The sequence below is a fragment of the Schistocerca gregaria genome, chromosome 2, assembly GCF_023897955.1.
Source record: "Schistocerca gregaria isolate iqSchGreg1 chromosome 2, iqSchGreg1.2, whole genome shotgun sequence".
Lineage (NCBI taxonomy): Eukaryota > Metazoa > Arthropoda > Insecta > Orthoptera > Acrididae > Schistocerca > Schistocerca gregaria.
Window position 1 is genome coordinate 354,646,203 of NC_064921.1, and position 27,722 is coordinate 354,673,924.

The window sequence follows — 27,722 nt, forward strand, 5'->3', positions numbered from 1 at the left end:
TCACCGCTACCACACACAATACATTTAGATTTCGCTCTTATTAACTCTTTGTCAGTAATATCTGTCTTGCTTATTATCCTACCTTCCACCCTTAAGCCCTCAGGGTATCAAATCTCATCCAATGCAGTCCCCAATAATGTCTTCTCTTCTCATCCTGTGTGGTATGTGTTCCCTGACCCAAGGCTCTGGTCAATTTTTCCAAACTCTCCCCATTTCCTAAACCTCACCAGTCTCTTTTTCTTCCCCTTCAACCATTCTGATAAAGAAGGTGCCACTGGCTCTGAAAGCTTGCACATTTATTTAATCCTTAAATATGTTTTCTCCTGATGCCACTTAGTGATTAGATTTTTTTCCCCTACCCAATTACATCAGTAATTTTCGTTGTTTCATTATCACTTCATGACATATTCTTGAATTTTACTATTTTATTCTCTAAACCACTCTGGATGATGATGAAAATGTCTGAATACAAGTAGATGCAACTGCCAAAGGCTCAGTGTATCTCTACAAGTTTTTCTGAAAGATGAGAAAAATCAGCACATATTGAACGATAAGCCACAGTAGACAATGAACATCTGTCACTGGTGGACACGAAGAAAAAATGCAAGGACTAATGGACAAACGAGGGTTGGAACTTTAATAGTGGCAACTATTTATTTACAGCTCATACTTTTACTGACCTACAAAGTGTACAGCGTGTTGCCAGCGATGTGGAAGTCGTAGGATTCTCTTAGCAGTGCCAGTTGTGTTGACAGTTCAAGTGGCACAGTCTATTGCCCGATGAATTTGTAGCAGTTCTGAAGTGAATGCAGTGAAGTATTTGCTTCAGTTTAGAAATCGAGTTGAACTCACGAGGGTTTAAGTCAGGGGAGTGCAGTAGGTGGTATAGTACTTAGCAGCCCCATCAATCAAACAAATCAGTAACAGCTTACACTGTACGTGCTTGAGAATTGTTCTGCAAAATGATGGTCAGGTCCTGCAAAAAGTGTCATAATTTCTGTCTCTAAGCTGGTCATAGGTTGTGTTCCAAAAATAAACAGCATATAGACAGAAGTGATGACACTTTCTGCCGGACCTGACCAACATTTTGCAGGACAATGCTCAAGCAAGTACTGTGCAAGCTGTTACTTATTGTTTGACTGATGGGGCTACTAAGTGCTATACCACCTACTGCACTCCACTGACTTAAGCCTTCGTGAGTTCAACTCAATTTCTAAACTGAAGGAAACATTTCATGGCATTCACTTCAGAAGTGCTACAAATTTATCAGGCATTAGACCACTGTGCTCAAACTGTCAACACAACTGGCACGGCTAAGAGTACCTTACGAATCCCACATCACTGGCAATGAGTTATGCACAATGCTGGTGACTACTTTGTAGGTCAGTAAAACTTTGAAACATGTATCTATTTTGTATAAGCTGTAAATAAATAATTGTCACTATTAAAGTTCCATCCATTGTATTTAGCAGAAATCTAAACTATTATTAGTTAGTTGGGAAGATTCATACAGTAAGATGTTTTTCTTACTCTCTCCTTCAACATCACTTCGCTTACCATCTCCAGAAGAAGGATATTTAGTTTCCAAATACTCTGGACATAGTATCTAAACTGGTTAAGATGTAAGAATTTTTGACATTTTTCACAGACACAGGGGATATATTTTAAGGCTTCATTTTGCGACTTACACATTTTGTTCATAAACCAAAACAGATTTAGTTGAAAACCCAGTGAAATAATCAATAATGCAAACACCACTTTCTGAAAATTATTATGTTGACTAGAATCGTAATGCACTGCAACCAGTCTACTTTCTCAAAACTCAAAAGGTACTGTTACATCACCTGGGCTTTTTTCATTTTGTATAGTACAAAACACAATTTGTACCTTTATTGTTGTTGTGGTCTTCAGTTCTGAGACTGGTTTGATGCAGCTCTCCATGCTACTCTATCCTGTGCAAGCTTCTTCATCTCCCAGTACCTACTGCAACCTACATCCTTCTGAATCTGCTTAGTGTATTCATCTCTTGGTCTCCCTCTATGATTCTTACCCTCCAGCTGCCCTCCAATGCAAAATTGGTGATCCCTTGATGCCTCAGAACATGTCCTGCCAACCAATCCCTTCTTCTGGTCAAGTTGTGCCACAAACTTCTCTTCTCTCCAATCCTATGCAATACTTCCTCATTAGTTATGTGATCAACCCATCTAATCTTCAGCATTCTTCTGTAGCACCACATTTCGAAAGCTTCTATTCTATTCTTGTCCAAACTATTTATCGTCCATGTTTCACTTCCATACATGGCTACACTCCATACAAATACTTTCAGAAACGACTTCCTGACACTTAAATCTATGCTCGATGTTAACAAATTTCTCTTCTTCAGAAACGCTTTCTTTGCCATTGCCAGTCTACATTTTATATCCTCTCTACTTCGACCATCATCAGTTATTTTACTCCCCAAATAGCAAAACTCCTTTACTACTTTAAGTGTCTCATTTCCTAATCTAATTTCCTCAGCATCACTCGACTTAATTTGACTACATTCCATTATCCTCGTTTTGCTTTTGTTGATGTTCATCTTATACCCTCCTTTCAAGACACTGTCCATTCCATTCAACTGCTCTTCCAAGTCCTTTGCTGTCTCTGACAGAATTACGATGTCATTGGTGAACCTCAAAGTTTTTATTTATTCTCCATGGATTTTAATTCCTACTCCGAATTTTTCTTTTGTTTCCTTCACTGCTTGCTCAATATACAGATTGAATAACATAGGGGAGAGACTACAACCCTGTCTCACTCCCTTCCCAACCACTGCTTCCCTTTCGTGTCCCTTGACTCTTATAATTGCCATCTGGTTTCTGTACAAATTGTAAATAGCCTTATGCTCCCTGTATTTTACCCCTGCCACCTTTAGAATTTGAAAGAGAGTATTCCAGTCAACATTGTCAAAAGCTTTCTCTAAGTCTACAAATGCTAGAAACATAGGTTTGCCCTTCGTTAATCTAGCTTCTAAGATAAGTCGTAGGGTCAGTATTGCCTCACGTGTTCCAACATTTCTACAGAATCCAAATTGATCTTCCCCGAGGTCGGCTTCTACTAGTTTTTCCATTCGTCTGTAAAGAATTCGCATTAGTGTTTTGCAGCTGTGACTTATTAAACTGATAGTTTGGTAGAGTTTTCTCAGGACTGGCTCTCCCAAGGCTGACAGTAGTTCCAATGGAATGTTGTCTACTCCCGGGACCTTTATTATATTTGCTATAATATGATAGCATTTTTGTCATTTAAAAAGACTTCCAAATATACACCTGCGGAATGGCCCATCTAGCATAAAAAATACATTGGAAACAATAATGGAACTTCCTGGATGGGGCAATAAGCAAAATAAAGGAATGTCAACCACTCACCTTCACCCTAGCTTCCAAGTTCTAGCACTTTTTCTGTGTGTGTGTGTGTGTGTGTGTGTGTGTGTGTGTGTGTGTGTGTGCAAATATGTACTTTTGCTATAAAAAAACCTAGTGCTTAAATGAACACAACTGTGAATGATATTACATGTTTCTGTGCTCTGTACACTGATCCATTATAAATAATGTGAAGTTATATTCTTTGCACATTATGGAGTACCACAGTAATCAGTGGATAACCATGAACGAGAAACAAAGATAACAAACATCTCCTGCACAAAATACAGTAAATTTGAAAATATGAATGTAGATAGATACCAGAAATTATACACAAGACTTACCACCCATGCCTGAACTTCGTTGGCCCTGCATCAGCTTCATTCTCTGTTTCATCATCTGAGCTCGTTCTTCCATATCCTACAATTAAAATAATGACGTGCTTAAATGCAAGTGAAACTAATAGAAAGCAATCAAGCAGTGCATATTACATTTTTAACCATATGTTTGGTTACAATTTCAGAAAAATGTGGAAACATTGAAAGACAAAATGTCTTCATCTAGAGTTTTTGGACTCCCTCCTCTCTACGAATTTTCATTGCAAATAATAAATGTAGAAAACTCTTCACATTTTACATTAAACATCACAACATTGTATTCTGTCTACACTCTGCAAATAGAGGTTTCATTTATAACGGGTTCGGTAAATTTTGGTGGACAAAGTCCCTTAACTGCATTACGTAATAACACGCTGCCCCAAGCCTCAGCCACAGTAAGATTTTTCTTTAATTTTGTTGCACATTTTTGAATGGAGTAACAAATAGACATATCTCTACACTTTCTTGTCATTTGTGAAATTTTTCCTTTTTCCATCTTAGGTATTTGCATTATGTAAATATCAAGATTTGAATACTTCACTCCATCAGCATTTTCTTGATTTCTTTCTGTGTGTGCAGGTACTCTGGAAAACTGGAATGTGAAGAGTATAGTGCTACAAATAACCATAGTGACGCTGGTATCTTTCTTGCCTAAGCCATATGAGCCAAAATATATATTTATATTTTCATCTATTTACATTACCTTTGTTTCAATATATTCCCCCAAATTTTGTTTTCTTTTTATGTTTCCCTTGGAGTTAATGAGATCATAAAAAAGCAGTACTGTTTTTCTCAATGGACATGAATCTTTGCCCTGCCAGGTGCTGCGGTGTAATAGCTGATGACCAGCAACCACAAGAAGATGGAATCTGTATTTTCAAGAGCATTATCGTGTTTTCTTATAATAACAAAAATAATTCAGATTTAAAAGAATTGTAAATGTGCTATGTAATTAATGTAATGGAAATGCTCAGTCTGCACTGGTTTCTGACTGATTACAGAGGTAGTAGGCACTGTCATGAGTGATAAAATACCTCTACTTATATAAGTGCACAGGCTTCTGCAGCCACTCAATTGACATAAAAGCTTTTTGGGTCTGTAAAATAACTAACACTGAATAAAACCAATGATCAGAACATGTTTGCATTGCCCTCCCTTTAGGTCTACTAGTGCACTTTGCTGTCCAGGAACCCTTACATTTTGTTATGTTTTCTCTCCTGGAGTAGCCTTTACATCACAATATTGAAAACCATTGATATTATTGGTCTATTGTGGTGGAAGGAGTGGGAAACTTTGTTAGAGTGATTTCTTCTGTTTGAAGGAGTTGGGATCCATTGTTTTTGTCTATTGCCTCTTGCAATAACAGCAAAGACTGACAGTCATTGGAAAATTGGGTTTAGATTCCTGTTTTCTTCAAGTTGGACAGGAGTCTCACAGTGGCAGTTTATCACTGCTAATGCCCGATCTTGAGTTGTTTGTGTGGCCTGTTGTGTTCATTTGGCTAGCAGCCAAGCTGGTGCAAGCAAAAAACCAGTCTCTCTGTTCATATAATATTCAGCAGTGACATACATCAGGGAGCAACAGTACTACATTTGGCTCCCCAAGCTCAGTAGAGGATACATGATGAAACATAATAGACCTTAGATCACAAAGTACACCAGTAAACCCAGAGAAAGACCACTTCAGTCAGAGCTGAAACTTAAGATATATTTACAGTATGACATGGGACAATGCCTATATAACTTTGGTGTTATTGCATCTGGAATCTTGCACCCAGCAGATTCCAGATGCCAAATTTGTTTACAAATGTGTCAGTATACATGTGATGTGTTATGACAGCGAATAGGAACCTGTGACCACTGGAGGTACTCTATTTTACTTACTTAATGTTTACTATTAGATATCAGTTTGATTTATTGTCATAAGAATTCCAAAACCATGTTCTGAAATAGTGTCTTGTTTCTCCACTAGGCAGTGCCGCAAATTCCTCCAAAAATCGTAACACAACACACACAAATGTCATACTAAATAATGTCAATCCACCCAATGATGGAGGTTTAAACCTTTGAAACATATCGTGGAAATAAAAAAAAAAAAAAAAAAATGGTGACTGGTAACAGTAAACTCGTTTCATTTAATATATGATGCTTTTGTAATAGGCATCTTAACAGTATACTCTGTGAGATATCAATACATGTGACTGCATAAATCACATCATTTTTAGTAAATTAAAAAATTATGGTGTTACAGGAAATTCTGCTAAATTGTTCAATTTGTACAAACAGAGAACAATGGTCATAATAAAAAAATGTCTCCTGCTAAGTACTCACTTTTAATCTCAGCGGGAATTAACTATTTGTGCTATCCCACAAGATTGTCTTAGTGTCGCAACATTTTTCTTGTGTGTATTAATGACCTTCCAGCAGCAACATTATCATTTAACATATTTTTTGTTTCAAGATGATGCATACATTACAATAAACAGCCAGTCAAGTATAGCTTTTATATCTTAATTGAATTCGTCATAAGTAACTCGTGTCTTTTTCAAACCATTGGATCAATTTGCACAAGAAAAACTAAGACTAACAAAAATATTCCTAAAAACTTATATAGTTTTCTATGAAAGTAACTGATATCTACATATTCCTTTAAATGTTTCATTGCTGATTTCAACGTCCAGTTTATTCATTTTGCGATGGTTGGTTTTGGTCTGATTCACAAAAATGTTGTTTTGAAGTGGATATATAATTGGATTTTCAGTAGTAAGGACTGCTCCACTTCCAGGGTGTTCCCTTCTCCAAGCTATGCAAATAAAAATTATCATGCCATGCGCATATAGTTGAAGTTTATAAATCAATTTTGTGTGGAGTCATTACATGAAGAATAGGTACTATTTGGCTAAATATGGAATATTATGGTGTCATCTTATAATAGAGATCTGTAACTGATTAAATTTAACTCAACTAGTATATCTAAACTGTTTTCTATTTGTCACATGAAATTTCACAAGCCACAGTACATTGACTGACAAATAAAGTGAACAACTAGGAGACATGATGAGATGTCCATGTAAGTTAGTAAATGTACACACCACAGGCAGATACGAAAATCATTAGAGTTGCAGTTCTCTTTGACAGGTACAGCAGCCACTAGATTGAATCTGTGTTGTTACCAGGATTAGCAGGCAATAAACAGGTCATTAACAGCATTAGATAAGGGCACAAAGCTGTTGCATACTAGTGTGAGACAGGGTTATCTGCATCTGACACAGTTTACTACACAATCCTTCAGTGCTTTTGGCAGCACATGAGGTATCTGTGGAAGGTGGTGTTTCTTTGGTGATCCAGAGTTTAAAAGGGGCCTCAATGTGGGCCTCCATTTGGCTCACTGGTCAAATTGGGCAATGTCCAGATTTGTAGGGTATTCATACGTGACAGTGGCACAACACAGGACTACATGAGAACATAAGGACAAGCATACTCATTGTCAAGGTTCAGTTAACCAGATCTTACATCACAAGAGAGGATTACCACAATGTGCACAAAGCACCGCATAACCCTTTCACATTTATACCAGCCAATGAAGAAAAAGTAATGGACACCCTGCAGTACTGAGAAAAAGGCAACCGATGGATTCTTATGATATGTTCAGTATACGATAATAGCATTGTGACTGACTAACTTAGACACAGAACATGCTGGGCATTACTGGCTCACTTAAATGATTTCATATAAGAAAAACGGACTGAACAGTGAATTCCAAGATTATATAGCAGCTGACACAGGAATGAAGTTCATCATTACACGGATAGTTTAAAAGACATGTACATTATTTACAAAGACATGTACATTATTTACAAATGCACATCCTCTTAACAATGGGACTTTTCTTGTATCCAACTTACAAATCTAGATAGCGTACATCATCCTAAAAGTCTTCACATGTAATTGAACTGCACACTGTGACTAATGAATAACATGTATTTGTGACATTTGGATCTCATTTAAAAATTATAGTCAATAATATTGTGGGAAATAATTACTACATATCTGTACCTTTACTACACGATCCTTCAGTGCTTTTGGTAGCGCATGAGGTATCTGTGGAAGCTGGCGTTTCTTTGGTGATCCAGTAGGCGTTGCAGTGGCAGATCGAGAGGTAAACCTTGGAACATATGCGTGTGATGGGACAGCGGATCCATGGTAATGCATTCTGTTGAACATAAGCCAAATACTTCATTTAGTTCATTACACACTACAATGAGTTAAATTAAGGTACATTTAAGGGTCACATTGCTGAACATGAGTAACCGCTAGCTATGATATTTGGATATAATGAAGTGCCTAACGCCCTGGTTTCTGATGCACAGATTCACAGAATGAGTTATTTGGGGGGGGGGGGGGGAATGGGAGGGTGGGGGCAGGCGGAGGAGGAGAGGGAGAGGGGGGGGGGGGGAATTCCACATTCCGTAAAGCCAATTGCAAGAAAATCACTCAGATGTAGAACTGATACATTATACACACATTATACAGTGTCCTCCTGACAGTCATCAGGCTCATTTTCTCCAGTGTTTCAATAGATATCTGCAATCTCATTTTTACAAGATGTAGCTGGACTACTGTTCACCTCACCTTTCACATGGCACCCATTATCAACACAAAGCTTTGGTTTGTTTCCTGTTAGAAAATGATTTCTAAAAGGAGAATGTTATATCCCCATTCGATTGAGCAGGCCTAAATTAATCTAGTGTGATATTTGCTTTATCAATATTTTTTATCAGGGACAGTAAAACATGAAGAATAACCAGTAATCCAGCAGGAACAGCACAGCCTTGGCTTCTATGGCTGCTACCATCATACAGCAATACTGCTCAGTCACTGCTGGAGTACTGGAATACTCTTTGTGTTTTACTGTTCCTGTTAATACATACAGAAAAATAAGAAAAGCTTTTGCTTAAAAAATAATTTAACAGGAAATGAACTGACACTTTTTCTCAGTGCATGAAAGACATGATGAGCAGTATTGCTTGGAGGTGACTCAAGCCACACACTGCAAAAAGAAAATTGCAAAGATCTGATAGAACATCAGAGAAAAGGCGCCTGATGACTGTTAAAAGGCCAACTGGTATATTGTTATGTACAGACATGATTTTACAGCCAAATTTCTGCAGCAATATATATATTTCCCACGTGGAATGTTTCCCACTATTATATTAAAAACAAAGATTCCAAGACTTACCAGGTGTACACTCGCACACACACACACACACACACACACACACACACACACACACAGACACAAGCAGATATATATATAAAATAGAAGGAAACTTCCACATGGGAAAAATATATTAAAAACAAAGATTCCAAGACTTACCAAGTGGGAAAGCGCCGGTAGACAGGCACAATAAAATAACACACAAACACACACACAAAATTTCTAGCTTTCGCAACCGACGGTTGCCTTCCCTCTTTCCTGAAGAAGCAACCATTGGTTGCGAAAGCTAGAAATTTTCTGTGTGTGTTTGTGTGTTACCTGTCCTTTTTTCCCCCTACGGTAAGTCTTTCCGCTCCCAGGATTGGAATGACTCCTTACCCTCTCACTTAAAACCCACATCCTTTCGTCTTTCACACTCCTTCCCTCTTTCCTGAAGACGCAACCATTGGTTGCGAAAGCTAGAAATTTTGTGTGTGTGTGTTCGCATGTTATTTTATTGTGCCTGTCTACCAGCGCTTTCCCGCTTGGTAAGTCTTGGAATCTTTGTTTTTAATATATTTTTCCCATGCGGAAGTTTCCTTCTATTTTATATATATATCTGCTTGTGTCTGTGTATGTGCGGATGGATGTGAGTGTGTGTGTGAGTGTACACCTGTCCTTTTTTCCCCCTACGGTAAGTCTTTCCGCTCCCGGGATTGGAATGACTCCTTACCCTCTCCCTTAAAACCCACATCCTTTCGTCTTTCCCTCTTCTTCCCTCTTTCCTGATGAAGCAACTGTTGGTTCCGAAAGCTTGAATTTTGTGTGTATGTTTGTGTTTGTTTGTGTGTCTATCAACCTGCCAGCACTTTCATTTAATAAGTCACATCATCTTTATATATAATAGAGGGAAACATTCCACGTGGGAAAAATACATCTAAAAACAAAGATGATGTGACTTACCAAACAAAAGCGCTGGCAGGTCAATAGACACACAAACAAATACAAACATACACACAAAATTCTAGCTTTCGCAACCAACGGCTGCTTCTTCAGGAAAGAGGGAAGGAGAGGGAAAGACGAAAAGACGAAAGGATGTGGGTTTTAAGGGAGAGGGTAACGGTCATTCCAATCCCGGGAGCGGAAAAACTTACCTTAGGGGGAAAAAAAGGCAGGTATACACTCGCATACAGACACACATCCATCCACGCATACACAGACAAAAGCAGACTTTTGTAAAGGCAAAGAGTTCGGGCAGAGATGTCAGTCGAGGTGGAAGGACAGAGGCAAAGAAGTTGTTGACAGACAGGTGAGGTATGAGCGGCGGCAACTTGAAATTAGCGGAGGTTGAGGCCTGGTGGATATCGAGAGGAGAGGATATACTGAAGGGCAAGTTCCCATCTCCGGAGTTCTGACAGGTTGGTGTTAGTGGGAAGTATCCAGATAACTCGGACGGTGCAACGCTGTGCCAAGATGTGCTGGCCGTGCACCAAGGCATGTTTAGCCACAGGGTGATACTCATTACCAACAAACACTGTCTGCCTGTGTCCATTCATGCAAATGGACAGTTTGTTGCTGGTCATTCCCACATAGAAAGCTTCACAGTGTAGGCAGGTCAGTTGGTAAATCACGTGGGTGCTTTCACACATGGCTCTGCCTTTGATCGTGTACACCTTCCGGGTTACAGGACTGGAGTAGGTGGTGGTGGGAGGGTGCATGGGACAGGTTTTACACAGGGGGCGGTTACAAGGGTGGGAGCCAGAGGGTAGGGAAGGTGGTTTGGGGATTTCATAGGGATGAACCAAGAGGTTACGAAGGTTAGGTGGATGGCGGAAAGACACTCTTGGTGGAGTGGGGAGGATTTCATGAAGGATGGATCTCATTTCAGGGCAGGATTTGAGGAAGTCGTATCCCTGCTGGAGAGCCACATTCAGAGTCTGATCCAGTCCCGGAAAGTATCCTGTCACAAGTGGGGCACTTGTAAGTGTTAGTGATGCAGAGAGAAAGAGAGGTACAAAGTTCCAACAGTCACTGACCGTTCTCATTCATATTTCCAATGCCGTATGGGCCAATGCAGTCAGTCCAGTTGTTTCATTTATTCCCAACCCTGGCATTAAAGTCTCCCAGTAACATGAGTTTATCTGATCCAGAACATTTTACAGGCATTTCTGCAGGCCTTCATAGAACTTGTCTTTGACTTCAGGTGGCATTTTCATAGTGGGAGGATATGCAGAGATTAATGTGATGGGGCCTGATGTTTTCTTTAATCGCAAAGTTGTTAATTGTTCAGACATAGATTTTGGTTGTTCGCAGCAGCTGTGAAGACTGTTACGCACTGCAAAGCCAACTCCGTGTTCACGTCTTTCTCCAATTTCTCTCCCTTTCCAGAAAAAGGTGTAATTATCTTCATGCAGGCTGCCTTCTCCAGAGAGATGAGTTTCCTGTAATGCAGCCACATCAATGCGAAGATGCAGGGTTCTCTGTCAATTATGGCTGTTTTTCTGACTATAGGGGCAGCATCTGTAGGAGTGTCATATCTGGGTAACATAGTTCTGACACTCCAGGTAGCAAATCATGTTATTGAATAGTAGGTTTTGCTCATATGAGTTACTTTATTGTTGTTTTTTCCAGGTGCCTCAGTAACCCACCTTGTATCAAGCGCTGCGGGGTGCTTGCTGCTCCATACATCCATAGAAATGCAAGGTGGGGGACGGGCTGGTACCTTACTGGCTGGGGGCTGCCCAGCTTGAGGCAGGCAGTAACCAGCCAGTTAGTTGCAATGGGCTATCCCACCAACGAGAGTCACCCCTGGCGCCCGCACTCACGTCCCTCAGCGCAAGGCTTAAAACCGGTAACTGCGACTCCCCGTGTTGTTATCTGCACCTTTGCAGGTGCAGGCGGAGTGTCCTCTCTACAGGCACTGCATCGCCTGGGTTGTATTTAAAAGCCACGAATTTTCCCAGCGTTCATAGCTTTCTCTTGACCCAAACAACTGTTTCCACAGGAATGACGAGTCACTACGGGTGGAGTTGAGTGGGTTGCAGGAGTTGCCGACTTGTTCAGGTTGAACCCTACTGTTGCCTACGGTACTCCGGATCCGTTGCTCCATCCGCCAAGCATAAGCACCGTACCAGAGATCTCCTCCCCTGCCACAGCTGCCGTTGGGGACTTCACCCACAACCTTGGCCTAGGGTCTTGCAACAAACTCCGCAGAACTGGGGTGAGAGAGATAGGAAACTGAAAGGCACCCTCAGGCCTTGAAACCTAATACCATTGGGGGTCGAAAAACAAGAGTTGGCCAAGGGAGGCCGACAGGAAAGAAAACAGGAGGGGTCTGACACAAGTAAGTGGAAGCAATGTCAGACTCAGTTTGGGGCCCCACGGATGCCACCTGCGAACTTCTAGATGAAGTTCCCTGGGGACAATTAAATGAAAAATGTGGTATTAATCAAGTAATATGTTAACAAACTTTACAATTTTTCGTTAATATTATAGGCATTCTACATCATGGTAAAAATGGCAGTAAATTATAACCTTAACACCCACAGGACACTGCAGTGATGATAAACAGTTAATTACATCGCAATATGTACAAATATTAATATACAGGGTGTTGAGCAAAGGATTCACAGATTTCAAAATTAAATATCTTGGAAACTAATATGAATAGATGAGTTCAACAAAAGGTAAGTTTATTCTGAAATCTGTAAGAGTTGTATACAGAAGTTACACAGATGTTTCAAAATGGTTCAAGAAACAGATGGTACTGCATACCGTGGAGTTCATACAGTGTTGGTGTACATAATTAAACTCACCCGCTGCAAGCAGTCTTTGCAATTACATCACTATCTCTTCAAAATGTTCACCACTCACAGTACGGAGATGGTTATGTAGGTTCTTTCAATGACCCACATATAAATAAATATTTGCTCTGTCTCCATGCGGTAGATATTGTAGAGATGTATGATTATATCTATGCTGACAGAAAATTGAAAAAAAGAAATAGCAATTATTTTATGTAATTAATTTGTCTTTTTTCACTGACCACAATGTCTATCTGTCGGTCTTCTAAGCATTGTATAGCGTGGTGAGATGTTTTCGATGGACAGTGTCTTTCAATATGCCCCACAAAAAAGTAGTCACAAGGAGCCAGATAAGGGTGAATGTGGATGCCAATCCATCCCTGCACCAGTAAATTTGCAATAAGCCATGTCTCAGTACTGTATTAAGTAAAAGTTCTAATATGTGGGGCTTGCAAGCATTTCATTCTACTACTGAGCTATGTTTTAATTTCCTTCTCATGATGTGACAAGGACTTACATTTTAACATTCAGCTCATCAGAGAGGAAATCAACTCAAAGAAAGAATAGCCACTGCAGCCACACCAGCAATATTGTACATCCTTGGGGAGTAAAGGTAAATACCAAGCCACAAACCGAAAAACTATAGGAACTAACATTCAAGTAAAGTTTCAGAATTGCCACAAGGATCTTAACACGTACGCATCCATAACTGCATGCATTTCTAGGAAGACAATTTTTGGTGTGACTTCCCAATAATTGATGCATATATCTCTCTCCCCAACCAATACATGGTGCAAACGAACTATGAAATTTGCCATACATCCTGCAATATCTCAATAGAAAAAAATTCAGATGCCACACAGATCATTAATTCAAGCTTGTATAGCATGGTGAGATGTTTTTGGTGGACAGTGTCTTTCAATATGCCCCACAAAAAGTAGTCACAAGGAGTCAGATAAGGGTGAATGTGGATGCCAATCCATCCCTGCACCTGTAAATTTGCAATAAGCCAATGCAATAACTCTATTCCTGAAGTATCCATCAAGAATGTGAAACACCAGTTTGGTGCAATGTTGTCTGGCCCCATTTTGCATGAGCCACTCAGTGCCTGGTTGATCCAATGCTAACTGCGTGGTGACAACCAGCGTCAAGGTTGCAAGATAATGTTCATTTGTGATCACTTCTTGCGTGAAAAAAGGACTAATAGTGCCTCTGCTGCATACCACAACTCAAATGGTAGCTTTGGTAGAAGAATGTGGTTTCGCTTCACACAAATGTGGATTTTCAGAACCCCATACTTGCCAGTATTATTTACTCACAACTCCATTCAGGTGAAAATGTTCTTCATCCATGAACCAGGTGCAGCCAACATTAAATCCTTCATTATCTATCATTGTGAGATTCTGGTTCCCAAACTCAGCCCTCGGTTGCACGGCTCAAGCAGATATGGCCTATTGGCTTTGGATTTTGAATGGAAACGTGTGTAGGCTATGTCTCAGTATTTCCTGTATGCTAGAGCACTTTAGACCAGTCTCTGCTGCAATTCTTTTGGTGGATTTCCTTGCATGTTGCTGAATAATTGCAGAAATCATGGCACCATTTTCAAGAGTAACTACAGTTTGCTGGGGCCTATATTCCCCACTAGATCATCAGCCATGCTGCCTGGACATTGTAATTTGCTGAAGAGCTTGTCAACAGCTTTTTCACTGGGACCTTTTGGAGAATTAAATCATATTCGAAAACTATGACTTGTTGCTGTAAAACTGTGTTCTAACCTCTGTTATCGCAGTACCAGAAAAACACGTTGTTCTATGGAATACACAATTTCAACATCTTCCTGTGGCGTACTAACCCCCTTTCTTATTATGGTGGACTGATTACTCTGGACTATGGCACACTATTTATGTGCACTATGTATTGTGATTACAGCACCATCTGTCAACAGATTTTTTAACTTTTTTGAAACTTCTGTATTACATTCTTACAGCTTTCACAAGGAGCCAGCTGTTAATTGCATTTTTCTATTGATCTTAGTTTTCAAAATATTTAACCTTGAGATCAGGGACTCCTTTGCTGAACACCCTGTATTATGGAAACAGTAGTCATAGTTTTCAATTTTCAGTATATAGATCAGTAGTGATACCTTATAGCTAATAAAGTACTATGTGATACCAAAAAAATCATGTGCTGAGTAGGACTTTTATAAAAAAGAGAATATATTACAAGTTTTTTGAACTAGGACAAACCATCACTAACAGGTTTGACACGAGCTGTTAAAGCATTTCTTTATGGGCCATGCTGGGGATTTTTTATCTGTCTAGATAAATCCTGTTTAATTCATAATCATACTCATGATAGGCACTATTTTATGTGTGTAATGTATTATTTTATTACAATCAATGACGCAAGTGAGAAAAACACACTGTCATAGCATTGTAAACGTTCTTAACTGCTTTAATAAATTTTGCAGAAGTGTCTGCAATGGGATATTTTCACGATTCCGAGGACCCTAATTTGAAAAGTAAAAGCTTTATTAGTCTGAGTCAATTACTTCAGAATTTTATGCTGTACTTCATAACTGAAGAGAAATAACCAAATTACACCACTTTTGTAGCCTAATTTTGTACATGTCTGCAATCAGACAAATAGAAAATGCTACTGAGTTCGGTCTTCTATATAATTCTAATAAATGTACTGTGCTGGTGGGCCTGATATCAATATTTAGTACCTGTAGTTGGGAAGAATCTACTCTTGCTATTTCTTCATCTTTAAATTTTATAGCCATATAATCTTGTATTTTTGTGCTCTGTGGAATCATATAAGATGTGTTTTGTTGACATCCAGAGGGGGAGGGGGCTTGTGAGGGAAGAGAGGGTGGGAGGTCATTTGATTCAAACCAGTTTAGAGCCTCTCCAAAGCGCAATATACACCTATATCTTTCATGGTTTGTGTTAATAAATATGTGATCTGGGTATATCTGACATTGTCAGAATAGGACAAAATGATCGTAAGCAGATAATCAAATGTTAAAATTATAAAAACTTTATAGACTTTCTATGAAATTTTTTAAAATTTTCAAAATTTTTCTGTTTATTGTCTCAATCAAATTTAACATTAAAAGTTTTTTACAAAGTGACGACCATTTTCTATAGCTTAATTACCTTCATATCACATGCAGTATTATAAATGTACTAGCACTGTACAAAATTGTTGCATTGTCCATAACATTGTTATTTTAAACCTTCAGATAAATATAACGGATTTCACGTGAAGATTTAAAATAAGAATGTTACAGATGATGCAATGGTGTTCTACACTGCTAGTGAATTTATAATATCACATGTGATCTGAAGATGGCAGTCAAGCTACCAACACTGGTCAACACTCTGCAAAAAAAAAAAAAAAAAAAAAAATTATGTTAAATGTGATTAACTTTGCAAGATCACAGGTTAACTTAGGCATAAGATAAGCCATCACAAATGTGAAATACTGGTACATTAATAACAAGTGTAACTATAAGAACATTGAATGCAAGCATGCGAACATGTATACATTGTGTTGTACAGGTGCTGAATGGCATTTTGTAGGATGGAGTTCCATACTTAGTGCACTTTTACAGTCATTACAGGGAATGAATGGCAGCACAAAAGGTCAAATCACCAAACTGATGCACACATTTGCTGTCAGGGTGCATGGGATAACCATGAGAGTGCTCCTTCCTTCATACAAAATTGCACCCCAGACCATAACTCCAGGTGTAGGTCCAGTGTGCCTAGCACACAGACAGGTTGGCTGCAGGCCCTCAATTAGTCTTCTAACCAACACATGGCCATCACTGGCACCAAGGCAGAACTAGCTTTCATCAGAAAAAGCAATAGACCTCCAACCTGCCCTCCAATGAGCTCTCACTTGTCACAGGACGCTAATGGAGGTGGTTTGGAGTCAGTGGAATGTATGCTACAGGGCATCTGGCTCAGAGATGTGCTTGGAGTAAGCAATTTGTAACAGTTCATTGTGTCACTGTGGTGCCAACTGCTGCTGCAGATCCAGTATGATACACCAGATCCATACACCAAACATGATGGTCCAGAGGCCAGTCTTCTTGCAATCAAACATTAACATGACCACCACTGCCAGCAGTCAAGTAACATGGCTACATTCCTGTCAAGTCTTTCTGTAATATTGCAGGAGGAACATCCAGCTTCTTGTAGCCCTGTTACACAATCTTGTTCAAATCCAGTGAGATGTTGGAATGGCATCCTTGTCACCTTAAAGGCATTCTTGACTAACATCAACTCACTACATCCAATCACAAAGGTAACTAACACTCATGACTGCCTATTTATACTAGGCATTACGTATGGTGATTACAGTGCCATCTGTTAGCAGCTTTTGTAACTATTATTTCAAACTGCTTTATAAACTTCTTACAGCTTTCGCAATAAACATACCGTTTACTGCATTCCTCTATCGATCTTTGTTTTCAGAATATTTAATTTTGAAATCAGGAAGTCCTTTTCTGGACACCCTGTATTTAAGACCTGGTAGAGGCCCTCCATTGCTGTGCTTGCACCTACAAATGTCAGTGTAATTCCTTTATTAACATATGTCAGTATAAATTAATGTGACTGACTCTTCTTGACTAATAAAACTTATACATTTTGTTATATTCTGCTCTTGAGTCTTTTCTTTTCCAGTGAACAGCTAACAACAACTACCACCAACAAGCTCAATGAACCAGAAAGTTATGTTCCCAATATTGGTATCCCAGTACCAGAATCCAAGATGCTATTTTTATTCTTTTATTTTTGGGAATTGACATTACTGATTTGCTGAAAATGTCACCATAAAGAAAAAGACTGAATTCTGAATCCTATTTACTCATTTAAATAACCTAGCAAAAGTCTATAGTCTCTTAAGAATAAAGGATACATAGCTCTTAAGAACGAAGAACAGGTATAGCTTACAAATTGTCTCACTTTTTCTTTTCAAAACAATAAATATATTTTCACACAATATTGGCTTCCTCTTGGTTTTTAGTTTCTGCTCAAGAGGTTTCCCTCCCTTGCTCTTCCAGTACATTAGATCTTAAAACTTACCAATGGACCATCAAAACTCCTGGAACACTTTTTATTGTTAGACTGTTGAAGGCTGTTCTGGTCTCCCAAACAACAAGGGGAAAAACACAGTCCATTGTGTGACACCCTGGATGCTTGGAGACATCTGATACAACTGAGATCTCGAAGGTGAGTCATTGGTAATATTGCTGATAAGTGTTTTGTTTCAGCACCTCCTTCCAGCACTCCTCAATTCGAGTTTAGGTATCCCTCCTTGGCCACATATGGTAAGGAGAAAAAAGCACACTTGCAAGGTATCAGCCATAGCAATTGATCCTGCATGAAAATTTGGGTCATCGTTCTAACTGCATGCAGTCATGGCCTCTTGAAAGTACAGCTTTTAAACTTACACGTGAACCAGTTGCTTGACACTTGCTCTGCCTCACTGCAACTACAGCCCTCTTATTTGCAAAATGTTGAAGGCAAGGGATAGGGAGAGATGGCTGGTAGACACATTTGGCCAATGCGTTTCTAAATCTTGTTTGAGAACGCATTATTCTATGTGAAAACTATGAGGTTCATTCAAAAGAAACCTGGTCTGTGTGTCTACCATTGTCTTACACATAAGGTGGCACCAAGTAACTGCAGGTATGATGGTGCCATCTATTGGTAGAGACACTGACGTGTGCGCATTGTTTGATGTTGCATAGCGCCAGTGTGGTTTCAGGTCGAAGAGAAGGTGGTCACACTAGTTATCGTCCACTATTGAGCATGCAGGCGAGTAAGCAGGAACACTGAGGAGTGATTTGATTTTTGGTGGCAGAGGGATTTGGACGCCCTGAAATGTATTGACAGATGAAGGTTTTGTATGGTGAGTACAGTCTGAGTCGTTCAAGTGTTGGGGAATGGCACAAACGATTCCTTGAGGGCCGTGAGTCACTGGAAGACGATGCTAATCCTGGACAGGCTCATCATGGCATCACACTGGAAATGGTTGCAGAAGGGAATGCTTTGGTCTTGGACAACCGCAGAATAACTGTGGATGAGATCCATCAGTTACTGGGTATTAGCGTGGGCACTGCCCACAACATAATGCATCAACATTTGAACTTTCAAAAAATCTGTGCACAGTGGGTTCCCCACCAACTGACCGCCGAACACACAATACTCGAATGACGCTGCCTTTGAATGATCTGCAACATTATCATGAGGAGGAATACAGATTTCTGTCATGTATTGTCACAGGTGACAAAACATGGTGTCACCATTTCGAACCAGAAAGCAAGTGTCAGAGCAAGCAGGGGAAACATGCAACTTCATCACCTCCAAAGAAATCAAAGGCCGTGCACACCAGTTGTGGTAAGGTCATGATGTCCTCCGTTTTTGACCACAAGGGCCCACTGCTTGTCAAGGGGCACAACCGTAATGCCCAGCGTTATCAAACCACTTTACAGAACCTTAGATGAGCTATCAAGTCAAAACTTTGAGGCACATTGTCCAATGGCATTATCCTCCTGCATGATAATGCCCGCCCACACGCAGCCAATGTGGTGAAGATGATATTGCAGCAGTTTCGGTGGGAAATGCTGGAACATCCTCTGTACAGTCCCGACCTTTCACCGAGTGACTTCCATGTGTTTGGAACTCTAAAACAAGCTGTTCACGAACATCGATTTGCAACGGACGACAAAGCGTGTGATGGGTCCAGGCCTGGATCCGACAGCGGCCTATTAGCTTCTTCAAGGATGAAATTGACTGGCTAGTGTTGGAGTGGGATAAATGTGCCTACTGTTTTGATGACTATTTTTGAGCATATGTAGTGAGTATAACTACATTTTTGAAGTAATAAAATCATTACCGTTACTTTTCACTAGTGACCTGTTTTCCTTTGAATGTGCCTTATAATAAGTAATGTAAGTAAAAAATATGTCAATCTCACTTACATATACATTCAATATTATTTTAAAAGTATTTTCATATATATTCTGCAGCTATACATACATCTCAAAATTCCAATCAATAGCCTTAAGTGGTTAAAGAATTATTGTGAAATTAAGTTACTGAAAATTAAGTTACTGTCTTTTGATTTACAATTTAATCATGCCAATCACATTGAACCATAGTGTAGTTTCTGCAAGGGTACTTTACTTCAACAGTGCTAATTTTAAAATCCAAAGAAAATAATGCACAACAGTAATGTTGATAATTAAATAGCACTATGCTGTTTCTTTAATGACACACTGATTTGTTTCATTCATTAAAAATATTTCGAGCAAAGACATCTATCCAGCTATAGGTTAGAAACCATACACTTTAACATAATGTACAAAGCATGTTAAAAATATGAAAACAGTTATGGCAGCCTTGGAGAGTAGCACAGGAATTGCAGATGACACAGTGAATGGGCTGACATTCATCTGTGCATATCCCTGGGCAAAAGTACCATTAGGTCAAAGCATGGCAATGATGCAGCACCGACGGGTGTGTAGGACATAAAGAGAGAGTGTGAGCTAGCTGCTGTTACATGATGGATGTCTGTATCATTCTGAAATCTCAGAAAGCACGATTCACCTGGGTTGAGCACAACCTCACCATCGCATACACAAATTGGACAGCCACGTTTCTTGCACCCATGAATTAAATGGCATCTGCCACACGAGAGAACATAAGCATGCTCAGTTGGACATGCATCCATTGTCTTCTGCGGCTGCAAGTCTGTACTGTACGCCTGATCACTGAGGAGTGTCACTGAGCCATTCACTGCAGAAATGTGGACATTACCATTGTAATTATCATAACTTTTCAATGTATATTGCTGTGAAGAAATGTTTTGTGCGTAACCACATGTATTTAATTGCTGTCACTTAGCCTACACCTTGGACTTAGTGGGTGGATGTGGCAGTAAGCCAGCCCACACTACAACAGGTTTGAAAGTGGCAAAGACCAACACATTGTAAGCTTCACTGATGACTCCGATGTACTCATCTGTAGGCAAAAACATGTGGTTCTTTGCTGCTTTCAAATCTGTTCTATGTGGGGCAGCTTACTGCCAAGCCCACACACTAAGTCCAAGCTGTAGGCAATGAAATACACATAGTTACACACAACACATTTATTCACAGCAATATACACCGAGAAGTTATAATAAATAAAATGTGAGCGATCAAGTGGTGGCAGTGAACAGCTCGACCACTGATACTGGAGGGTATACACTCCTCAATGATCAAGCACACAGAACAGACTTGTGGGTGCAGAAGACAACGTAAGCACGTCCAGCCAAGTGTGCAAATGTTCTCTTGTCTCACAGATGCTGTTCAATTTGTGGGTGCAAGCAATGTAGCAAATGAGTGGCGACTGTTCACTTTGCATACACCACAGTGGGGAGCATGTGTTTTGTTCAATCCACAAAGCTAACAGCTTAGCACTCATCATTGGACTATGGATCTAGGACTGTGCCACACAATTACATGGAGGTTTACCATGGCCAATGTAACGAGTTGATCCTGAGTACAGATTTCCTCGCACACTACCAGTTGCTTGTGGATATCACAAACATCCAGTTTGTTGACACTACGAGTCTAAAGTTAATGGGACAGAAATAGCAGGCCGCCTTCATCACTGTAAATCTGTGGCATACTCCAGAAAATTCACAGATATTATAAACAAATTTCTGGAGCTAACTTGCCCATCTAGGGTGCAACAGGACATCAAGCATTCAACACGCTCCACCATATCATCATCACCCCCCGGTCCTCCATCTAATGCTGCCTATGTCACCTCACATCCAATAGGCTTGCGGTTGCCAAGGCTGAGTTCAAGCCAATGTCACGACGAGGCGTCGTCCAACCACTGAGCAGCCTGTGGTCTTCTGCCTTGGATTTGGTACCCAAAAAGGACAAAATCGTGGCACTAATCTGGGGATTTTTGTGGGCTAAATTCAAGGACAGTGCCAGACAGATATCTGGTGCAACATCTGCTGAATTTTAGCAATTCCTTGGCAGATGCAACTGTCTTTAGTAAAATCAACTGTATGAAGGCATACATGCAGAGCACCGAGGACCTAAGGACATATAAAAAACAGTGGTTACCACTTCTTTTGGGCTCTTGGAGAGTAAGCTGCCCAGACTTAGCAGCATTTCCTGGATGGTCTCTTGCGATGGATAACATACTGCTTCGTGTACCTGGACGACGTCTTTGTGTTCTCAAAGAGGCACAAACTCCATCACAGCCATGTAACAACCATTTTCTGGCACATCAGCAAGCCTGGCATAGTGATCAGTCCACTGAAATGAGTATTTGGGGTCCATGAGTTTAAGTTTCTCAGTCATCTAATCACCCCTACTGGATCCACAACTCTGCCGGACAAAGTGCAGGTGATCCTGCACATGCCACACCCAGAAACCCGCAAAGGCTTACGTCATTATCTCAAAATGGTCAACTTCTACCAGTGCCACCTGTGTAATGCTGCTGTGGGTCTTGAACCCCTGACTGAAGTGCAACACGGCCCCATGGTGAAAGAAAGGGCTCCTGTTACCTGGACTCATGAGTTGGAGCAAAGCTTTACTGCATCTAAATGGTGCCTATATGAAGCGGTGCTGCTCGCTCATCCAATACACGATGCGGGGTTAGCTATCAGTGCAGCACTTCAGCAACCCGCTGAACGTAGCTGGCAGCCACAATCTTCTAGCGGAAGTAAGGAGTACACTGCCCTTGGAGCACATATGGCCACAAACAGCTTACCGTGTACCAGGTAGTGAAACACTTCCGTTTGTTGGTAGAAGCCCCTTAATTATCTTCATGGACCATAAACCTGTAACACACACTTTCCGGACCAACAACACCAACTGTTCACTGTGCCAACTACAGCAATTGGAGTACATGTACTATTTCTCAACAGACATCAAACACATTTCTGAGATGGACAACGCCATTTCCAACTGCTTGTCCTACAATTGTTCAGTCATCCTACCCCTAGTGAACTTTGAAGACCTCACATAAGAACAGGAGGGTGACGGAGAACTGGACAGATTCCAAAACACTATTCCTACAGCAGCCTACATCTAGAACAGGTGTCCATCCCTGGCTCTTCTTGGAAGATTTGGTGTGATACTATGACAGGCACACGTTGCCCATTTCTACAACAAAATTGCAATGCAGCATGTTTGACCCTGTCCATGGGTTATCACATCCTGGTGCAAACACCATTGTGTTGCTCATGGCACCACATTTCGTCTGACCCTGACTCCAAAACGACTTTCAACAGTGGGCATGCACTTGTACGGCATGCCAGTGTGCCAAAGCCAGGAGGCATACCCACGTGACCACCGGTGCCTCCCCTGACATGATGCACTGCTTCACACATGTCCATGTGGACATTATAGGGATGCGTCCTCCATCTCAAGGCAATCACTACCTCCTTAGAACGGAGGACCACTTCACCCTATGGCCAGAGGCAACACCCTTTGCAAACATCCCTCCAAGATGGTCGCTACTGCCTGGGTGGCGTGCTTCAGCTGCCTCGGTCACATAACTATGGACAACATGGTTGCCAGTTCAACATTGCGCTAGTCAAACACATCACCTGACTGCTTGGCAAGCAGCTACACTGCATGACAAGTTACCACCCAGTGCCTAACAGCAGGGTTGAGTGTCTTCATTGGATACTGCTTGGATGGAAGCACTACTGCTTGTATTCCTCAGCCTGTGCATAACACCGAAGGAAGTGACCGACATCTCACCTGCAGACCTTGTCTACGGTCAGTCCCTCGCCATCCCCAGAGAATTCACTCTCACTGCCACACGACACCTCAGCCCCATCATTAGCAGAACACCTGTGCAGCCTCACAGCCAGTCTCTGCCTGCACCCACTGATGTGCTATGGCACTGGCAAATCTTTTGTCCACACAGGCCTACAGCACTCTACTTGTGTGGTCCTTTGTCCAGACGCAGCACAGCCACCACTTTGCCCATTCTACTCTGAACCACATCATGTGATGATCCACAGTGGAAAGATGTTAGACATCAAGTACAATGGTAGGCTGGCTAAAGTCCGACTGACAAGGTCAAACTGGTGTATTTCTTGATAGAGACTACCACTGCACACTTTTTGAGTTTATTAAGTGAGGATCTTTGGGGTGACATCATAAGCAAGTGACGGCGTGTGAGATCGCTCTCTAAGTTTTTATATATTTTCAGGTTTCAGATACATAGTTTAACGGATTTTGTGATAATATTTACTATATAAGTGACTTTTAGTGGTTTCTTCATTCACCTCTGCCTTTCTTGTGTTGTGACCTGATATTTGTGAGTGTTTTGTATCGAGAAACATAACCTCTTACCTGTGTTTACATTCTGCGCTGACCAGTTGCAGCTGTAGCAGCGCATTGAAAGCTAAGTACTAATTAATTGTTTGTGTATAGTGGTTTATTTAGGTACTTTAGTAGTCTTCAACCGGTGTTCTTGGTGTTTTCTGTTGAAATAATTTCAGAAGAACTTTTTGGGAACTGTTTTCAGTTTCATTACTGTGTCATTAGACATTTGATTTTCTTTCTGTGTTAATCTTTTGTTATATTCTCATTTGTTGTTGATTAATACTGTTAATAATAGTAGTTACTTCCCTTGTAGAGTAAGTGTGTGATTATTGTAGTCAGTTTTTTAAAATCTTCTTATTGTCATAGCGGAACTTAGATAAAGCAGTTTTCTTGTTTCAATAACTGTAAATTTTACCATGAGTAAGAAGTGTGGACTTTCCCATAGGATCGTGAGTAGTGGATTGTGGTGTGAGACTTGTTTGAAGTATTTTCACTGGAGGGAATGCAGTGGGGAAGCCAGTGGGCATTCTGGTGAGATCCTCTCCTGGAACTGCAGGTTGATAGAGGAGCAGGAGCGTAAGATCTGTGGCCTTCAGGTGCAGTTGAAAAACGCACAGGAGGAGCTAGATAGGATGAGGAGGGAGAAGGGGGTTGGGGAACGGGAACTGGCTGTTGGCAAGAGATCTGCTAGGAGAAGGAGATTTTCAGACAGTTTTACTATTAGTTTGCAACAGATATGACCAACTGTCAGAGTCTAGTCGAGAGGAATCTCTAGTAGCTGTAGATGTAAGAAATATGCAGCAGACCTCAGCAGTTACGGTGGCTAGGACAGTTGCAAAGTCGAAGAGAAAGAAAAAGGTACTGCTGTTAGGTAGTTCTCATGGCAGAGGTGTAGGCCAGCAGTTGCAGGAAGTGTTGGGAGTGAGTACCAGGTCACTAGCATTGTGAAGCCTAATGCAGGATTGGCCCAGGTGACTGTTAACATAGGGGGGCTATGTAGGGATTTTACTAAAGAGGATTAGGTAGTGATTGTGGGTGGGGCTGGTAATAGTATTGATAGGGATGGGGAGTATGACATAGATGGTGACCTGGAAAAGATAGCCACTCAGACTGGCAACACGAATGTGCATTTTGTGGAACTGTTTCAGTGTCACGATAGCGATCGGCCTCATATTAATACAGCAGTCAGGCGTAATAACATGAGACTTGGGGGTGCACTTATGACGGAAAGCATGGGTCATATTTCAGTGGTGTCGGTGGAGTCTATCAGCTGGACGGGTTTCACTAGACATGGCGTGCACCTCAACAGGTATGGGAAGGGAAGGTTGGCAAAGCTTATAGGTGACAGCATAGGAAGGGGTGGTGTGATCACTCACGGGAAAATTCCTGAAGTAGTGGGTATTAGAGCTGCACCTTTTTTAGATTGAAATCAGCTGATAGGTATTCCTGCTTAAGGTACGTCTCTCTAACAAAGGAACTGCTTTTGACAAAGCTTAGGTATCCGAGTAATGAGGGAATCAGTATATTTCATCAAAATATAGAAGGGATTAGAGATAAAGTTAGTGAACTGCTTATAGATGTTAACTCTGAAATTATTGGTATATCTGAACACTTCTTAAATAAGGAGATAATTCAGAGGCTTCCTTTACTAGGATCTCTTTGTGGTGTGGAGGAGTAGCCATGTATGTGAAAAACGGCATCCCATTTGAGTCAATTGATGTTTCAAAGTACTGCACTGAAAAGGTGTTTCAATGTTGTGCAGGTGTAGCTAAATTTAGTGGAGCTAAACTTCTAACTGTTGTTAATTATAGATACCCAGACTCCGATTTCACAACATTTTTGCTAAAGCTAGAGGAGGTTCTTGGTTCACTTTATAGGAAATAAAAAAGTTAGTTATATGTGGTAACTTCAATATTAATTGTATTAGTGATGTGCAAGGAAAAGGATGCTGGTAGACCTCCTTAATTCATATAACCTTATGCAAACCATATTCTTTCCAATGAGAGTGCAAAGGAACAGTAGAACAACCATAGACAACATTTTTGTTCATTCCTCATTACTGGAAGGGCATTCTGTTAGCAAAACGGTGAATGGCCTTTCAGATCATGATGCACAAATGTTAACTCTAAAAGATTTTTGTGCTGCGACACATGTTAAATATAGTTATCAACTGTTCAGAAAAGCTGATCCACTTGTTGTAGAGACCTTTGCAAACCTTATGAAGGAACAAGACTGGCAAGATGTTTATAGTGCTGATAAAGTAGACGATAAATATAATCCAGAATGAGATTTTCACTCTGCAGCGGAGTGTGCGCTGATATGAAACTTCCTGGCAGATTAAAACTGTGTGCCCGACCGAGACTCGAACTCGGGACCTTTGCCTTTCGCGGGCAAGTGCTCTACCATCTGAGGTACTGAAGCACGACTCAGGCCTGGTACTTGCAGCTTTACTTCTGCCAGTATCCGTCTCCTACCTTCCAAACTTTACAGAAGCTCTCCTGCGAACCTTGCAGAACTAGCACTCCTGAAAGAGATGATATTGCGGAGACATGGCTTAGCTTTTCTCAAGAATTTTCTCGTGCTCTTTGAAAGTTGCTTTCCATTAGAACGTTCAAAACAGGGTACTAGGACAAACAGGCAGCCTGGGTGGCTGACTAGTGGGATAAGAGTATCTTGTAGAACAGAGTCGCAATTATATCAAAACGTTAGAAACAATCAAAATCTAAATGTAGCAGCCCATTACAATCAGTATTGTAAGGTGCTTAAAAATGTTATTAGGAAGGCAAAAAGTATGTGGTATGCAGATAGAATAGCTAAGTCTCAGGATAAAATTAAAACCATATGGCCAGTCGTAAAGGAAGTGGCTGGTCTGCAGAGACAGGTCGAGGATATAGAATCAGTGCGTAGTGGGAATGTCCGTGTTACTGATAAGTCGAATATATGTACAGTATTTAATAATCACTTTCTGACTACAGCAGGTGAACGAAATAGAAACCTAGTCCCAACAGGGAATCATAAAGTGCTCTTAGAAAAAAATGTTCCAAGACTGTTACCCGAAATGCTCCTCCATGATACTGACAAGAGGGACATTGAGTTAATAATTAAATCACTAAAGACCAAGAACTCTCATGGACATGACGGGGTATCTAGCTGAATACTGAAGTATTGTTCTATGTATGTTAGCCCTGTACTTAGCCATATCAGTAACTTTTCCTTTAGGAGTGGTCAGTTTCCTGACCAATTAAAGTACTCGGTAGTGAAGCCACTGGAGACAGGAATAATGTTGACAATTTTTGATCTATTTCTATGCTATCGGTGTTTGCTAAAGTTATTGAGAAGGTTGTATAAACAAGGTTACTGGAGCATTTAAATTCACATAATTTGCTGTCGAATGCACAGTTTAGTTTTAGGAATGGTTTAACAACTGGAAATACTATATTATCTTTTATCTGTGAGGTTTTGCATGGATTAAATAAAAGGTTGCGAACGCTAGGTGTTTTCTTTGATGTAACAAAGGCTTTTGACTGTGTTGAGCACAAAATATTGCTGCAGAAGTTGGACCATTATGGAGTAAGGGGAG

The 27,722-nt window shown here is 40.5% G+C and overlaps 1 protein-coding gene across 6 annotated transcripts in view; it reads right to left on the reverse strand.

Moving 5' to 3' along the window:
* Window positions 1-27,722, reverse strand: part of LOC126337046 (regulating synaptic membrane exocytosis protein 2) — a 1,181,006-nt gene that overhangs the window by 554,487 nt on the left and 598,797 nt on the right. For all 6 annotated transcript variants that reach the window (XR_007565038.1, XR_007565036.1, XR_007565035.1 and 3 more), the window contains 2 exons: window positions 7,831-7,987; window positions 3,743-3,818 (listed from right to left, as the gene is read on the reverse strand). Coding sequence is in view for 2 of the 6 variants with exons in the window: in XM_050001371.1 (XP_049857328.1) it covers window positions 3,743-3,818; window positions 7,831-7,987 (233 nt within the window). In the remaining 4 variants the exon portion in view is untranslated. The remainder of the gene's footprint in view (window positions 1-3,742; window positions 3,819-7,830; window positions 7,988-27,722) is intronic.